Source organism: Puma concolor, chromosome B2 (genome assembly GCF_028749965.1).
Source record: "Puma concolor isolate L17-30 chromosome B2, mPumCon1.1.hap2, whole genome shotgun sequence".
Classification (NCBI taxonomy): Eukaryota; Metazoa; Chordata; class Mammalia; order Carnivora; family Felidae; genus Puma; species Puma concolor.
In genome coordinates, this window is record NC_141671.1 from 31,470,241 (window position 1) to 31,488,540 (window position 18,300).

Below are 18,300 nucleotides of genomic sequence, written 5' to 3' on the forward strand. Positions count from 1 at the left end.
AATTCCTGTCAACCAATCCGGCGGAGGGAGAGATCTGGTTAGCCCGCCTTTTGGACGTGACATCATTCCCCCCGCCCCCTCCCTCCCCCCGCCGCAACCGGGAAGCTGTAGGCCTTAGCAACCGAACCTGGCCGAATCAAACCGAGCTGGCGAGGTCCGACTGGTCAGGTCATTGAGACTAAAAGTCTGGAGAAGTCCTGAAATGGGAGACTGGGGCTCAGGAGGGAGAGCGGGGGAATGACGGAGCTAGCGGTGACTGATGGCGGTAGCAATCTTTTTAGGTGAAGACCCCAGGCCCACCCGTGCCCTATGTTCAGGGCTCCCAGCCAGAGCCATCCAACCTACTCCTTAACCCATTCAGTCCAGGGTGCTGCAAGAGAAACCCCCAGGCCTCTTTTTCCTCATTTGCCCCTATGTCCTGGGATAGGGATTCCCTGGGATCACCTGAAGCTTCTTACCTGTTCCCTCATACTCATCACTGCCTTTCAAGTCTTCTTCCTGAAGAAATCTTAGTCCTTTTCAAACTTTGATGTGCATACATATCATTTGGGGAAACTTAAATCTCAGGTTTGGATTTAGGAAGTCTGGGTTGGGCCCTACATTCTGCATTTTTCTTTTTTTCTTTTTCTTTTTTTAAATTTACATCCAAGTTAGTTAGCATATTGTACAATAATGGTTTCAGGAGTAGATTCCAGTGATTCATCCCTTATGTATAACAACCAGTGCTCATCCCAACAAGGGTCTTCTTTAATGCCCCTTACCCGTTTAGCCCATCACCTCACCCACAACTCCTCCAGCAACCCTCAGTTTGTTCTCTATAGGTAAGAGTCTCTTATGTTTGGGGTGCCTGGGTGGCTCAGTCAGTTAAGCATCTGACTTTGGCTTAGGTCATGATCTCATGGTTTGTGAGTTCGAGCCCCGTGTCAGGCTCTGTGCTGACAGCCCAGAGCTTGGAACCTGCTTTGGATTCTGTGTCTCCCTCTATCTCTGTCCCTCCACTGCTTGCACTCTGTCTTGCTGTCTCTCAAAAATAAATAAAAACATTAAAAAAAATTTTTTTAAGTCTCTTATGTTTTGTCCCCCTCCCTGTTTTTATATTATTTTTGCTTCCCTTCCCTTATGTTCATCTGTTTTGTATCTTAAAGTCCTCATATGAGTGAAGTCATATATTTGTCTTTCTCTGACTAATTTCGCTTAGCATTATACCCTCAAGTTCCATCCACGTTGTTGCAAATGGCAAGATTTCATCCTTTTTGATTGCCGAGTAATACTCCATTGTATATGTATACCACATCTTCTTTATCCCTTCATCTGTCCATGGACATTTGGGCTCTTCCCATACTTTGGCTACTGTCGGTAGCGCTGCTATAAACATTGGGGTGCATGTGCCCCTTTGAAACAGCACATCTGTGTCCCTTGGATAAATACCTAGTAGTGCAATTGCTGGGTTGTAGGGTAGTTCTATTTTTAATTTTTTGAGGACTCTCCATACTGTTTTCCAGAGTGGATTCACCAGTTTGCACCAGCAGTGCAAAAAAAGATCCTCTTTCTCTGCATCCTCACCAATATCTGTTGTTGCTTGAGTTAATTTTAGCTATTCTGACTGGTGTGAGGTGGTATCTCATTGTGGTTTTGATTTGTATTTCCCTGATGATGAGTGATGTTGAACATTTTTTCACGTGTCTGTTTAGCCATTTGGATGTCTTCTTTGGAAAAGTGTCTATTCATGTCTTTTGCCCATTTCTTCACTGGGTTATTTGTTTTTTGGGTGTTCAGTTTGATAAGTTCTTTATAGATTTTGGATACTAACCCTTTATTTGATAAGTCATTTGCAAATATCTTCTCCCCTTCTGCCGGTTGCCTTTTAGTTTTGCTGATTGTTTCCTTCACTGTGCAGAAGATTTTTATGTTGATGAGGTCCCAATAGTTCATTTTTGCTTTTGTTTCCCTTTCCTCCAGAGACATGTCAAGTAAGAAGTTGCTGTGGCCGAGGTCAAAGAGGTTTTTGCCTGCTTTCTCCTCTAGGATTTTGATGGCTTCCTGTCTTAACATTTAGGGCTTTCATCCATTTTGAGCTTATTTTTGTGTATGGTGTAAGAAAGTGGTCCAGGTTCATTTTTCCGCATGTTGCTGTCCAGTTTTCCCAACATCATTTGCTGAAGAGACTGTCTTTATTCCACTGGATATTCTTTCCTGCTTTGTCAAAGATTAGTTGGTCATATGTTTATTGGTCCATTTCTGGGTTTTCTATTCTGTTCCATTGATCTAAGTGTCTGTTTTTGTGCCAGTCTTGATGTTTACATACTGTCTTGATGATTACAGCTTTTTAACACATCTTGAAGCCCAGGATTGTGATGCCTTCTGCTTTGGTTTTCTTTTTCAGGATGGCTTTGGCTATTTGGGGTCTTTTCTGGTGCCATACAAATTTTAGGATTGTTTGTTCTAGTTCTGTGAAGAGTGATGATGTTATTTTGATAGGGTTTTTAATTTTTTTAAATGTTTATTTATTTTTGAGAGAGACAGAGACAGAGCATGAGCAGGGAAGGGCAACGAGAGAGGGAGACAGAATCTGAAGCAGGCTTCAGGATCTGAGCTGTCAGCACAGAGCCCGACGCAGGCCTGAACCCACGACCTGAGCCGAAGTCGGTCACTTAACCAACTGAGCCACCCAGGCACCCCTACATTCAGCATTTCTAACAAGCTCTTGAATGGTGATGCTGCTGGTCCATGAACCACACTTTGAATGATATGATTCAAGAATAACCTCATCCCATTCTCCACCCTTGCTCTGTGCCCCTTCAGTTGGTCCTGTATTTTGTATATAGAACTAGCATAACCTGTTCCATTGGGCGTGTCACTGGATGGAAAACTGGTCCTCTTCCTCCTCCTAATAAAAGAAGTAGGTCCCACACAAAAGTGTGATTCAGCCTTGCTTGACCAGCTCCCAGCACTGGCTGGGCCACCACAGCTCTTCAGAGAAGGAGAATCCCATTCTCAGTACTTCACTTTGGCTCCTTCTTCACTTTACTCTCTAACAACCTACCATTGTGTCCCAGACTACAAAGACCATGCCAGGACAGCCAGGAGGGGAGGTAGTTTCCTCATTAGGCACAGAATTGTGTCAGAACAGTCCTCTCCATTTTGTGTTGAGACTTAGGTCATTAACCTAGACTTTTTCTCAAGTTTTACTTCTGGGTTCTGGGTCAGAATAACCTTAGTCCACTGCTATCTTTTCCCCTATGGCTAAATAGTCTGATTCTTGTAATCCCAGGCTCCCTTGTAAGCCCAGGCTCCTATTGAAAATTAATCCACATTTTCTCCCTCTCTCCTTCCCCCTTTCCATTTCTAGGGTTTTTTGAAAAGGCAGGAAGTCTAGAATGAGTCGCAAAAGTTTGATTACACCCTAATCCACGGACAAAGTTTGCTAATTTGTGTTGTATGCCTTAACTGAGAGGGCCACTCTGATGACCCTTCAAAGATCAGCTTCTCTCAGTGAAAAGAAACTGTATTCTGCTACAAATGTATTGCTTTGTAATGTTCTCTTATTGTTTTGTGTGTGTATGTTTCAGTTCCAACAGACTCCAGAGGGCAGAGGCCTTGTCTCTATATTTTTGTGTTTCCCCTTCCTTCCTTCCTTCCTTCCTTCCTTCCTTCCTTCCTTCCTTCCTTCCTTCCTTCCTCCTTCAACAAATGCTTATTGAGCACATGCTATGTTCCAGGCAGCATGCTAGGAATTGAGGGTACATAGATGAATGAGATAGACACAGTCTCTGCTCTCATGGAACTTCTAGTCCGTCAAGAAAATAGTAATTACAGTAGCACGGAGAAGTGTGAGATGCTATGAGAGTGGATGAAGGATTAGGAGATATTCCTTAGGGATGAGACATTCTTACTGCCATTCAAAGAATGAGTTAGAACTACCTCTCAGTTCTATAGAACCCATATTGAAAACCACTGAATTAAGTGGTTGACTTTGTCTCTTCAGGTGATCCCCTGTCACCATTGTGACTATAAAAACAAATACAAGCATAGGCACATAAACTAAAGAAAGTAATCCAAATAATCCAAAATGAAAATATTTTTGTATATTTTTAAATTTTTATTTATTTTTTATTAAAAATTTTTTAATGTTTATTTTTTTAGAGAGAGAGACAGAGGGTGAGCAGGGGAAGGGCAGAGAGAGAGGGAGACACAGAATCCAAAGCAGGAGCTGTCAGCACAGAGCCAGACATGGGGCTCAAACCTACAAACTATGAGATCATGACCTGAGCCAAAGTGGGACACTTAACTGACTGAGCCACCCAGGTGTCCCGAAAATATTTTTTTAAATAAATAAAATTTGAATTTCATCAAAATGAAAACACATTTAAATTTTATGTAAGAAGACTCGGAATTCTCAGAGGAGGAATCCATGGATCTTTAGGTTTCCCCGGTCTCAGCTTGAGAAACAGAGGAGTAGGAAGGGACAAAGATGTGAAGACTCAGAAATGGGGAAAAGCATAGGTTCTTCCCCAAAGTGTTGCTGCATGAATGTTAACTGACTCACTGCTTGCTCTCTCCTGGTTCCCTGCCCCTTGAGCCTCATCATGCGGGGGCTCCGCTCTCTAGGGATAGTCACTAAGGAATGGGGAAGAAGTGGGGAAACACGCTAGGAGGATTATATCCCCAGGCCTGACTAGAGAACATGGGATCTGAGTCTGAGGAGGACACAAAGAGGATGACAAGTGAAAATTTGCTTACCTGTTGGGGTAGAGGCTTGGACTGAAGAGTGAGGAAGGAACACTATTTCTCATCTTTCTCTTTCCCCTAAAGATTTGAGAATGAACTGGAAGAAGAGCAGCCTTGAGGGAAAGAGATGAAAAGGAACTTTCTTCTCCAAGTGACTAGATTCAATCCCAACCTCCCACTACAAGTGTCTCCTGCTCTCCCTCTTCTTTTGGTGTTTCAGGGACTAACCTCACAGCACCAAATTGTATGGGTGCTTTGGAACATGACTTACCTTGTGTCTAAGACATTTCTCCTGTCTCAGGTGAAAGGGATGGGAGGGAGTAGCACACAGGAACCTCTGGAAAGGAAATGAGATCATAGGAGACTCTGTGTTAAGAAAGTCAGAGAGGGGCGCCTGGGTGGCGCAGTCGTTTAAGCGTCCGACTTCAGCCAGGTCACGATCTCGCGGTCCGTGAGTTCGAGCCCCGCGTCAGGCTCTGGGCTGATGGCTCGGAGCCTGTTTCCGATTCTGTGTCTCCCTCTCTCTCTGCCCCTCCCCCGTTCATGCTCTGTCTCTCTCTGTCCCAAAAATAAATAAACGTTGAAAAAAAAATTTAAAAAAAAAAGAAAGTCAGAGAGACATCTTGGGAGAATGGAAGGACTTGGGGTGGAGGTGGGGTCACTGCTTTTGCAATCTGTGATTATAGACAATAGACCCTATTCTGGAATAATTCTTCCTTCATCCAAGTCATTATAAAGGACATTTAATGCCTTGTTGAAGATCATTCTGAGGGAAATCTCCACATATGACAAGTTTGTGAGGATTTACCTGTAAATAATTGTTTTTAAACCCCACCTGGTGTCATTTCTGTCCTGTCTTTCTTTTTTCTTCTTTCTTTTTTCTGAGTCATCTCTTTTCAAGGTAACTCAGAGTATCTGGCCATATTCTGGTGCTCTCCTTGCCCTATCTTATAAGGGCATTTGTGTGTGTGTGTGTGTGTGTGTGTGTGTGTGTGTGTGTGTGTGTGTGTTTTAATTGAAGGATAGTTGACACACAATGTTACATTAGTTTCAGGTGTACAATGTAATGACTGGACAAGTCTATATGTTATGCCACGCTCAACCACAAGTGTAGAGCCCGTTTGTCACTATACAGTATTATCATAAAAGCATTGACCGTATTCCCTATGTTGAACTTTTAATCCCTGTGACTTATTCATTCCACAACTAGGAGCCTATATTCCCTGTCCTTCATACACTTTGCCCATCTCCTTGCCTTCCTCCCCTCTGGCAGCCATCAGTTTGTCCTCTGTATTTATGGGTCTGTTTCTGCTCCACGGGGGCGCTGTTTTGCCGTCATCAAAGATCTAACCTGATGGCAGAAGCTGAGAGAAGAGGTTCAGGAACTGGTGCAAGATAATTTGTGAGCTGGTGGTTGTTCCTTGTTGTCTCCATACACACAAAGCATATGGCACCTGCCCTCTAAATGGGTGAAGTAAGATTCTTATTCATTCAATAATCTTTACTGAGTACTCAGAACTTGTCAATGGAACACAGAGAGAAATATAGAGAGATCCCCACCAGCAGTCTAATAGGGTAAGGTCATAGTTAACAAAAGCTCCAGAGGCAAGCATACAACTGATAAGTGGCAGGGAGGTTATTTCCAACTGGGGGGTGATCTGAAAAGGAGTCCAGAGGGTTGAGTCATGGAGGATGGACATGATTTTGACCTGCAGAGATTGCAGGAGTTTGTTTATTGCAGGTGAAGGAAGCAATACAAGTCAGGAGAGATAAGGAAATGAAAGCCACTTTACATCCAGTATTATTCATCTCTGGCTTGTCAATCTCAGCTTTCTCAGAGATCTCAATATCCCATGCAGGCTGCCCTGTCACCAGGCATCAAGCTGGTTGGAATTTTTTATACCCTCACATTCCCCTGCATTCCATACTCACCACATGGCACCATATGCTGCAGTTACTCTCTGCGATTTATCATCAGCATGAGAGACAAAAATTCTAGCTTTCCAAAGGCTAAATAAATTTCCCCTTCTGTTTAGCTTTGGTGGTTTCTGTGGTTTTAGTTCTGCTGGGATTTATGTCAAAATTGTTCCTCCCTCCTCTGCTCCCAAAGCATTTTAGGGTTGTATTATAGGCAGGGTTTTCAGGCAGGATGAAGCAGTGAAAGGCAGACTTTTCCACAGTGAAATGTTTAATGATAAGAGCTGCTCTTCACCGAATCTTGGCCATGCATTATGACCACAATACCAGGCACAGGGCTGTTTTTTATTTATTTTTTAATGTTTATTTATTTTTGAGAGAGAGAGCATGGGAGGGGCAGAGAGAGAGGGGGAGAGAAGGATCTGAAGCAGGCTCCTTGCTGACAACGGTGAGCCCATTATGGAGCTTGAACTTATAAACCATGAGATCATGACCTGAGCTGAAGTACGACAGTTAATCGACTGAGGCCCCTTGTGCTGTTTTTAATCATGATGAGGAGAAGCTTCCTTGTAGAGGTGATATTTGTGCAAAGACATGAATGAGCAAGGGAGCAGGCGTGCAGATAACTGGAGGAAGAGTGTCCAGGAAGACAAAAACAGGAGTGCAAAGGCCTTAGGCAGAAAGGAATTGGATTTTTATGTTAAATTCCTAGCGGCTCAGAGACCAGCAAGGAGGCCAGAGTGGGTGAAGCAGAGTAAACAAGGCAAAGGGTGGGAGGGGATGAAGTCAAGGAGGTGGGGAAGAAACAAGGTCTGGTAGGCTTCATAGGCCAACATATTTTGGATCTTATTCTAAGTGTATATATGGTAGCCACCAGAAGGTTTGAGCAAGGTGAGTGATAGCATCTGGTAATTTACAAGATCACTCTGGTGCTCGCTTGGGCAAGATGTATAATAAAAGATCACTTTGATTTCTTTTTTTTTTTTAATTTTTTCTCTTTTAACGTTTATTTATTTTTGAGACAGAGAGAGGCAGAGCATGAACAGAGGAGGGGCAGAGAGAGAGGGAGACACAGAATCTGAAACAGGCTCCAGGCTCCGAGCTGTCAGCACAGAGCCCGACGCGGGGCTTGAACTCACGGTCCGTGAGATCTGACCTGAGCCGAAGTCGAACCTTAACTGACGGAGCCACCCAGGCGCCCCAAGATCACTTTGATTTCTGCATGGAGAATGGACTGTATCAGTCAAAAATGGAAGCAGAAAATCCAGTTAAGGGGTTAGTCAAGGGACAATGGTAGCTGTGGGAGCTTGGATTAGGCAGAGGATCAAGGGAAGGGTCCTGAAGCCCTCTAATATGTAGGTGTCTGGAAGAGGAGTAGGAGCTGTCAATGAAGACAAAAGGAGCAGCAAATAAGGAATTAGGGAATACAATACTTTTTTTTAGTTGGATCCAGAAAGAATATTAAAGTGAAGAAAGCATTTCAAGGAGGAAGAAGTGTTCGACTGTGTCACATATTGCTGATGGTCTAGTTCAGCATTTCTCAATCTCGACACAGGTATATTACAAAGTAATTTAATGACCATCATGCAGCTTAAGAAATAAAATCTCCCTGGGGCACCTGGGTGGCTCAGTTGGTTGAGAGTCCGACTTCAGCTCAGGTCATGATCTCATGGTCTGTGAGTTCGAGTCCCGCGTCGAGCCTCAGCAGGCCTGGAGCCTGCTTCAGATTCTGTGTCTCCCTCTCTCTCTGTCCCTCCCCTGCTCATGCTCTGTCTCTCTCTGTCTCAAAAATAAATAAAAACATTAAAAAAGATTTTGAGAAATAAAATCTCCCTGCCATTGTTAAAGTTCCCTGTGTGTCCCTCTCCAATTGGATTTCCTCTCCTGCCAAGGGGTATCTACTATTCTGAATGTTGTGCTTTCACTGCATAGGTAAATAGAAAATGAGAGGTTTGTTTTTTTTTCTTCTCAAACGTGAGCTGTATTATTACAGCATCTTTGTATGATGATGGGAATGTTTCAGTAAAGAGGGGGAAACTGATTATGTAGGAGAGGTAGGAGATAATTTTAAGAGTCTCATTTCTGAAAGGTGGGAAGGGACAGGACCCCAGTGTACAGATGGGGTGGCGACTGGGAGCAGGTCAGCTTCTCTGCAGTAACAAGAAGGCAATAAATACAGCTGAAAACCAAATGAACTAGTAGATTTGAGGGTGGAACCAGGGGGAAGTTCTCTTCTGAAATTTTCTGTTTTCTCACTGAATAGGAAGGAAGGTTGTCATCTTGTGAAATTGCAGTCTCAGACTTGGGGGATGTGAACAGCTTGGGGCAATGTGAGCTTGCAGGCCATACTGAGGGCTGATAGGAAGTGAGACCAGACCAGTCAATATGACTGTGTATTTTCCCCCAGACATATTCAGCTGTTGGTGGCAGGTGCGGAGCAGGCAGAATTGGATTTAACCAGGACTAAAATGTGTCTGAATGAGAGGGGCCAGGAATAAAAGGGCAAGGGCTGAGAGGTGATGACAGTATTGAACCGTGAGATCTATACTGGGTAATGAGGGAAGCGAAAAATTGAGGGGAACAAATATGAAAGAAGAGTGAGAGAGTCAATGGATGGAAGGTCTGGGTGGGATTGAAGAACTTTTGGAATGAGGTACTGAATGGAAGAAGGGGTGACATGCAAAGACTGAACAGATTTGGGAGGGGTGGCAGTTATTGATGGTAACCCAGCTGGAGGTAGGACACAGAGAGAAGAGTGGCTAAGGAGTGGGGGAAAACCTTGGTGGAAGTGATGAAGCCCAGGAATTGATCAGGGTGCTGGATGGTTATTTACAGGGCTATTCAAGCCCCCCCCCCCAAAGTAATGACATGACAGACGTGGTGGTAAAGAGGAAGGAAGGCAGTAACCTATGTACTGAATCTTCAATGAACGAGGGGGAATGATGACCCAGAATCAAATGATTGGGGGAATCAGACCTCCCAAGTAGATGTTAGAAGGGTCCAGAGCCTCTCCTAGAGGATGGGATCTCTGTCTGTAGTGGTGCAAGAATCAAGAGCACCACACAGGGAAGGAATTCAGGTAAACTGGGAGGGAAATCAAATTGGAATACACTTCAGGGAGGAATCTGGGTGAAGAGATCTGGAGGAAGCCATTGTCATTCATTTCTTCCTCTGCCTAATTCTTTTCCATTCAATTGAGTTCAAAGAGTGGTACAAGAGGTTTTATCTGATGAGGATCTGAAAACCAGAGCTAAACCAAATTTGGCTCCTGCCTTCTAGTAGCTCACAAAGTGAGATGTTTACATCAAGACCTCAGGTGGGGGGTGCCTGGGTGGCTCAGTGGGTTAAACCTCTGGCTCTTGGGTTCAGCTCAGGTCATGATCTCACAGTTCTGGGGTTCGAGCCCCGTGTTGGATTAGCACCTGCACAGCCTGCTTGGAATTCTCTCTTCCTGCCCCCACCCCCAATAAGTAAATAAACTTTCACTTATTTTTGTAAGGATTTTTAAAAGGTTTATTTATTTATTTTGAGAGAGAGCGCGCGCGCATGAGCAGGGGAGGAGCAGAGAGCAGGACAGAGGATCTGAAATGGGCTCTGCACTGACAGCAGTGAGCCTGATGTGGGGGTCCAACTCACAAACCATGAGATCATGACCTGAGTCGAAGTCAGATGCTTAACTGACTGAACCACCCAGGTGCCCCTAAGTAAATAAATGTTAAAAAAAAAAAACCCAAAACAGAAACAAACAAAAACAACAACATCTCAGGTTGGAAGACATGGGAAAATGCAGATAAAGTGAACAATGTGTAGGTTTTAGATCTGCATACCTTTCTCTTAAAGAAAGTTGCTCTAGGGGCGCCTGGGTGGCTCAGTCGGTTAAGCGTCCGACTTCAGCTCAGGTCATGATCTCGCGGTTCGTGAGTTCAAGCCCCATGTCAGGCTCTGTGCTGACAGCTCAGAGCCTGGAGCCTGTTTCAGATTCTGTGTCTCCCTCTCTCTCTGACCCTCCCCCATTCATGCTCTCCGTCTCAAAAATAAATAAACGTTAAAAAAAATTAAAAAAAAAAAAAGAAAGTTGCTCTAGTTGAAGCCATAGGCTCCCCCTCCTCCTCTCTTTGTGGTCCCTAAACTTCCTCTGAGCCTATGGTTTGCAATCTTGGCTGCCCTTTGGAATTACCTGGGGATGTCTAAAAAAATATTGATGCCTGAGTCTCACCCTTAGAGACTGTGATTTAATTGGTTCAGGATGTGACCTGGGCTTTGGGATTTTTAAAAGCTCCCAGATGACTCTAATGTATAGCCAGGGGTGAGAATCATTGCTCCAAGGAATGCCTGGAGCTCTGTTTAGAAGTGATTGCTTTAGTCACATCCATAGGAGAGAAATTCCTTCCTGCTTGAGTTGGGGTGAATTGATCTGAGCCATAAAGGATAGGTAAATTTTGGCCAAGTGGAGACGCAAATGTGAAGGGAGAACATCGTGAGCTCAAGCTTAGATGTGGTCTGAAACACATGACAAGCAGCAAACAATTTGGTTTGTAAGAGACAGAGTTTAGAGAAAGAGGGCTGAGATTTGAGAACAGCTGGGCAAAAACCTGGGGGTGGAATGATGAGTAATGCAGTTTGGTCGGAGATTAAGATGAAGAGAGAAAGCTGGATGGTTTTAAATTATGGAAGGGAGTGAAGGCCAGATTACAATTTTATAAATACTTGAGTAAGCAATAGGGAATCTTGAAGGGGTTTTGAGAAGTGGAGTTATAAAAAAAAGCATGTTTAGGGAGGGTAACCTGACAGCAGTGTTGAGGGAGACTTGGAGCTGCGAGAGGTAGGAGAGGTAGGAAGTAGGGAGATCATTTAGAGGAGCTGTTGCAGCAATCCCAGATGAGGTCATTATTCAGACAAGCGCTGGGGAAAAGTTACAGATTCAAAAGATATTGTGACGATAAAATTGATTTAGCTTGACAGCACACCAAAAAGTAAAGGCAGGAGAAAGATGGAGGGAACATTAAGTTTTCAGATAAGGGTGATGGGGAAAATGGTGCCATTGAGAGAGACAGGGAAGCAGGTTTTCAGTAGCATCTCATCATTTTGGTTTGGAACATGCTGAGTTTAGAGGACAAGCAGTATGGTCCACGTGGCCGTATTCCACAGGCACTGGAAGAACGTCTGCATATACATATATAGGTTGGAGAATGTCTCTGACAACTCAGACTGCTGTAACAAAATACCACAAACTGTGAATGGCTTATAAACAACAGGAGTTATTTCTCACAGTACTGGAGGCCGGGAAGTTTAAGATCCAGGTGGTGGCAGATTTGGTGTAAGGTGAGAGCCCCCTCTGGTACATGGAATGCTGTCTTCTCACTGTGTCCTCATGTGGTGGAGCTCTCTGGGGTCTCTTTTTATAAGGGCACTAATCTTTTTTTTTTAACATTTATTTTTGAGAGAGAGAGACAGAGTGTGAGTGGGGGAGGGGCAGAGAGAGAGGGAGACACAGAATCTGAAGCAGGCTCCAGGCTCCACGCTGTCAGCACAGAGCCTGATGTGGGGCCGAACTCATGAACCATGAAATCATGACCTGAGTTGAAGTCGGATGCTCAACCAACTGAGCCACCCAGGCGTCCCAAGGGCATTAATCTTATTCATGAGGGTCTGTCCTCATGACTAATCACTTCCCAAAGGCCCCACCATCACGCTGAGGATTAAATTTCAACTGATCTAATTAATTTGAGGAGAACACGAACATTTGGTCCATGGCAGAAAAACATTTAGTTAGAAATTATCTCTGAATTTGGAGTGGATGGGAAAGTCTCAGAAAAGGGTAAAATCTAGAGATAGACACTTAGGGGAAGGGAGGGAAAAAAAAAAGAGGGAGGGCATGATTTGAAGTATGTACAGAGGTGGGGAGGGGGGAGATAACATGTCCGTAAACTAGGTGAGTGGAGAATCTAGGGACAAGGGACAAACATGGGAGGGTTCAGAAAGGCACTGCATATATACTGTGCAAATGCCATTGATTTTGGTTCCTAGTAATTTCTGGTAACTTTGGTTCTTGGTAACTTCTGGTATTTGAGAGAGCAGTTTCAGTAGAGGAGGGAGTGGAAATATGTTTTAAAGGGTTAAGAAATAGTGGGTATGAAAAAAAGAGAGACACAGACACATCTCTGACAATACTTATATAAGGGAGGGGGGAATGAGTAGGTGGTGAGGAAGTGGAAGCTGCAAATGTGAATTCTTTTTTCAAGATCTTTGGTGAACAAAACACATTAAATCTGAAATGTCCAGAGGGGAACCCATGATTTCCATAGTCCATCTCATCCTTCTCCCATGTCTCCTATCTCGGTGCATGGTTTTCCTTCAGATTCTCAACTCCATGAGGTCGGTGTTCACATCTATTGTCTGGGTAGATGTCTTGCCAGCATCCTGCATGGCGTCTGCATGTTGTATGAATGCACAAATTCAGCATAGAACCCTATCCTGCAGGTGTACAGATGGATACCAAGTCCACTGCTTATGCACCCCTATACCAGAGGCCTCCTGGTTGACCTCAGGGTACCAGTGGGCAACTAGCCCTAGCTGGACTTGAGAGCCTAGTGACCTCTTCTCTGGGGCTCTGCTGTGGTCTGAATATTTGTGCTCCCCACCAAATTCATACGTTGAAATCCTAATGCACAATTTGATGGTATTAGGAGGTGGGGGTCTTTGGGAGGTGCTTAAGGTCATGAAGGTGGAACTCTCATGAATGGGATTAGTGCTTTTGTAAAAAAGACCCTATAGAGCTCCCTTGCCCCTGCCACCATGTAAGGATACAATGAGAGGTCTGTAACTCAGAAGAGGTCCCTCACCCAACTATACTGGCAGCCTGCTGTCAGACTTCCAGCCTTCAGAACTGTGAAAAATAAATTTCTGTTACTTATAAGTCACCGAGTCAATAGCATTTTTGTTCTAGCAGCCTGTGTGGACTGCGATGGCCTCCCATAGCACTCTGCTCCCTTTGCCTTGCCCATGCAGGTACAACATACCATGCAGGGCTCTAATCCAAGTTGTTTACCACCCTCCAGCCTGAAGGCAGGAACAGCTGTAAGCAGTTGGCATCTTTTCCCTGTCACCCTATTAGAATAGTCTGTCCTTTTCTCCCGATTTCCTGGAGTTCTGGGATAGATACTTGGGTCTACTTGTAAATTCCCTCTCTTCAAAGCCCTAAGCCCAGTCTAATAGAAAGTGAAAAATGTGTGCTGGGGGAAAGAAATCCCCACCAAGAATGGACCCCATACCAGATTTCCCTGGTAGGATTCCTAAGGAGCCTCCCCTCCCCCCTCCCATGATTGTGTCTGTCTCTGTGGTGTCTTGGGAATCTGTCTCCTCCCACATTTGTCTCTGTCAGTTTTCTTTTATCTTTCTTTCCCTCGGAAGGGAAGCTAAGAGGAGGTAAAAGAGGGAACCAAAGGAGGAGGGTCTTTGTAAGGCGGCAGTCTTCGGAATTGCGGGTGATAAATCCACTTAGTCTCTTTAATATTCTTTCAGAAATTCACACACACACTCACGCACAAATCAGAACAAGGTAGGGACTGCCGAGGGGAGCGGGGAACGGGGCTGGCTCCTCCTGACGTTGGGAGGTCCTACCCTGGGTTACCTTCTGCCCGGCTGCCCACTGATTGGAATAGGTGGAAGGGAATATTTACAGAGAACGGGGACGTTCGTCATCCCGGGGTGAAAGGTCCTAAACTGGGAACCTCCGAAATCTCATTCCAAAATTACCAAAAGTAGAGGTTCTGGGATTAGCAAGAAAATAGTAAGAGACCTGGGTGGAGAAGACAAAACTGTACCACCAAAAATGAGAGAGCGTGGGGGCGTGACTACCTCGGGGCTAGGTCCCCGCGCCAGGAGAAGGGGAGGAGTGTGTCAGTCTGGGGGCGAGGCCTAGCGCCACAACCCAATCACCGGACGCAATTACCTCGCGGGGAAGGAAAAGAAGGCGGAGCCTGCCGCCCTGGAGGCGGGGTTTTGACAGAGCCAGGGCGGAGCCTATAGAGGAGGCGGGGCTTTGGGGACCGGTCTCCCAGCTGCGAGCGGAGACCCAAGGAGCTCCGCTGGGGTCGCTGCATTTAGAGGCGGCGGGGTACTGGAGTGACTGAGGGCCCGGCATTTGGCGGGGATCCCGGAAAGTGGCATCCCTGGGGGGGGGTGTGGGTTTTTTCGGGGTTCCTGAGGAACTGGATTCGGAGCGTGCCCGCAAGGCGAGAGGTTCCGTGGAGGCAGAGTTTAGGATGTATCGAAATTCGGTGGCCCCAGAGGCAGGTGTGCGGGGCACCCACTGGATCCGCTGCGTGGCTGCAGAACGCGCTTGGGAGGTTGAGGGGCGCGGGGCGGGGCCAGGCCGGGTGCGTCCTTACGGATCCCAGTAGTTCTCATGGTGCTGAGCGGCAATGATGATGACTACGGTGAGGATGGTACAGAGCACCATGGCTGCGATGCCCACCGCTAGGGAGATGAAGGAGAAGTTCCGGGCCTCGCGGGAAGCGATCTCGGCAGACACCATGTCTCCGCGGGCCAAGGCCGTGCGCACCTGCGGGAGACGGGCGGAAGAAAGCTGATCAGAGCTGCTGCTCCCTCTGAGATGCTTCCCAGAACATTCGGCACTCCCTTGGAATAAGAAAAACCGGGTGAGGGCTCCCTTCCCAGATGCCCGCCCTCTCCCCCACTTCCACCTGCACTGCCTTGAAGATGGCGATGATGCCTGTAGGCCAGAAGCAACAGATGGTGGTCAGCACCGCGATGGGCATGTAGTCGTGCGGCGGGCGCCTCGGCTCTAGCAGGGCCAGCCCTGGGGCCTGGGGCGGCGGGGGGAGCGTGGAGGTTACTCCCGTCCCCCCCGGGGTCCCGCCTGTATAGGGCTGTGTAGAGAAGGTTGGGGGGAGAGAATGTCATTCCCATCGTCTCTGAGCCCACCAACATTCTGTGTCTGGCACGATGGTTTTTAAAGCACAATTCTTGCACGTTGCTTCTCAGAGAAACTTATCATCCACGACCCTTCCAGGACACCCATAAATTCCACTAGGTTCTTCTCTCTTCACTGCTGTCATTAACCCTATATTCTTGGTGATCTCCACACTCCCTCTCCCAAGGTATGGCCGCACCAGGGCTGCCCTGGCCTCACTTCAGGCCTCGTTTCTTCTCTCCAAATATCTGCCTGGCCTTCCCTATTCAGTCAGTTCCAGGTTTACTCTCCCTCATCCTCCTCCATGGTTCCCAGGTTTCGTTTCTTCTCCCCCTCTCTCCAGGCTGTTTCCTTCTTTCAAACCTCCTCTGGACTTCTAGCTCCCTTCCCCTTCTCTGACCCCAAATGACAACCAGACCCTTCAACCCCCCGACCCCCATTCCCAAGCCTTTCCTAGTCCCTCCTCTCTCTAGGCCTTGTCCTAGGAACGCCGCCTGGTCCCAGGCCCTGTTTCTCTATCTCACTAGCCCCCTGTGTGTCCCCACCCCTTCCTCCCAGGCCCCATCCGCCCTGTACTCACCGTGCCCACTGGGTAGACCGGCACGTAGGCAGTGCAAGGCTGCAGCTGTAAGGGGTAGCCGGGGGCTACATAGCCCCCCAGTGGCAGCGTGCCTACCGCCCCCGTGTGCGTGGGCACTACGAAGCCCGGAGCCTGGGCCGTATGGGAGGGCGCCGGCGGGGGTGGGGCGGCGGCGGCCGGCGGCGGCGGGGGCAGTGGGCCCTCGAAGCGAGTCTCCTGCAGGTAAGGGTCGGGTGGCATGCGGGGCAAGGTAGCGCAGCCGGGTGGGGGCGCCCCGGCGGCCGGGCCAGGTGGAGCGTGGTGTGGCGGTCGCGGCAGGGTGGCGGAGGATGAGGGACCGCGCTGACCAGTGGCCACGGAAGAAGCCAGGCCGCCTGCCCCCAAGCGCGGGAGGGTGGCGGTCCCGGACTGGTGGTAGTGGTGGTGGTGGTGATGGTGAGAGGAAGGGGCTGCCTGTGGGGGTGGGGCAGGGGGCTCGGCCGGGGGCTGGGGGGCATTATAGGGTGGTGGAGAGGTGTGAGGGACTGAGTCTGAGAGGCCTGGGGGCAGTGAGCACAGGAGAGGGTATGGGGAGAGAGGCAAGACAGGCAGAGAAGAGATAAGGGGGTAGGGGGAGACACAGGGCCAGGGATGGAGAAAGATAATGGGAGAGACAGAGGAGATGGGTGAGAAGCCATCTCTTGGTCTTAGGGGCAGGAAAGGGGTTGTATCTAAGCCATCTGCCCACCCCCCTTGTTTCTTTCAATCTAGTTTTGAAGTGGAAACCCTCCTCTGCTCATCTCCCCCTTCAGCAACGGTGCCCACAGCTTTCATCTGCACACCCAAGCTATGGCTGCCTTGGGCTTGCCCATCTGAGCTAGTCCTGTGTGTGCACGTGTGTAGACATGCAACACTGTGTTAACATGTGCTCAATTCAACAGTTGTATAAACACATGAAGGATGACATATTCCACTCTGTCTTCTTGCACTGAGGATGGGTGCCCTAGCCTCTCTGGGAATCTCAGCACCTCATTTAGGGCAGATGAACAAGGGTCTTCTGGATTCTACTCCCCTGACAACCTCTATCTCATCATGTTTTTATTATTTCCCAACTGAATGTCTCCATGTGAGCCAGTGTCATCTGTCCATCTGTCACTCCCAATGATGCTATCCCTGCAGTACCTGGCTGATGCTAAGCCACTCTTGTACTTCCTTCACCCTTTCAACCTGTCCCCTTTCCATGTTGTTGGCAAGGGGACAAGGCTGAGATTGGAAGGAGAGGAAGGAGGGGAATACAGAAAGAGAAGGGGATGGGGGGGTTGAGAGCTGGACCGAAATGAAATGAAATAGAATCACCCCCCCCCCCCAACGGAGGGGTGAGGGAGGGGGTTGGGGCCAAGGATGGGGGGAGAGTCTGGAGATGGTGGAAAGGGCAGGAGGTTTTGTTGTTGTTTTTTACCTGACTTTTCCGATGACATGCCTGTGGTGTCGCTGGGACAGGGTGTCTGCAGCGGGAGTCGGGGTCCCTGGCTGGCGTCAGAGTCTTGGTGTGCGGATTGCGCAGCCGGTGGCGGCGGCAGCACAGAGATGGAGAGATGAAGACAGCGGCGGGGGGCGGAGGGAGAGCCGGGAAGTGGGGGGGAGCTTAAAGGGGCCGAGGAGAGGGAGGGGGAGAGTTTCCGAGGTACCCTCACTAGGTCTCTCCTCCTCTCACCCTGGCATTCAGGCCCCCAGTTTGGGCTCCCTTGGAGTTGTCATGGAAACAGGGAGGCGAGCAAGACCAGGCAAGGCGGGTGGGACTAAGGGAAGGAGGGAGTGGGGGGGGGGGAGGGGGGAGAACTCTCTAGAGTCTTCCCCTCCAAGACTGGCTACAGTGATTATACTGTGGGAGGAAGTGAGCAGGTGCTCGGTGGATTCAATACCCCAGTCCCCACCGGATCTGGTTCACCCTAGTCAGATGTCCCCCTCCTCAGCTTCCCTCAGAGTCCCTGCAAGTTCTCAGGACCTTCTCCCCAATGCTTGGCCTTAGCTGCCCCCACTTTAAGAAAGATAACTGCGTGAGAGAGAACTGCAGAGTTGAGACCCGCGATGACCTGAAAGAGTTCCCAGGGTTATGGTCTGGGTGAATTGCAGGTAAAATGGGGGGTTGGGTCTAGAGTAT

General features: G+C 47.7%; 1 protein-coding gene across 1 annotated transcript; it reads right to left on the minus strand.

Annotated features, from left to right (window-relative positions):
- Positions 1–14,123: 14,123 nt before the first annotated feature.
- PRRT1 (proline rich transmembrane protein 1) lies at positions 14,124–17,923 on the minus strand. The gene is made up of 4 exons (XM_086705883.1): positions 17,599–17,923; positions 16,161–16,699; positions 15,351–15,536; positions 14,124–15,208 (listed from the first exon to the last, which is right to left on the minus strand). Exons 1-4 carry the CDS (start codon positions 17,615–17,617, stop codon positions 15,032–15,034), a joined length of 921 nt encoding a protein of 306 aa, XP_086562009.1. The 5' UTR covers positions 17,618–17,923; the 3' UTR covers positions 14,124–15,031.
- Positions 17,924–18,300: the final 377 nt, after the last annotated feature.

Bases quoted from the DNA above. Each gene is read 5' to 3' on its own strand.
- PRRT1 (XM_086705883.1), bottom strand. The intron at 15,537-16,160 runs GTGAGTACAGGG...TTCTCTACACAG, and splicing joins CGGTCTACCCAGTGGGCACG to CCCTATACAGGCGGGACCCC. The intron at 15,209-15,350 runs GTGGAAGTGGGG...CGTCTCCCGCAG, and splicing joins CCATCTTCAAGGCAGTGCAG to GTGCGCACGGCCTTGGCCCG.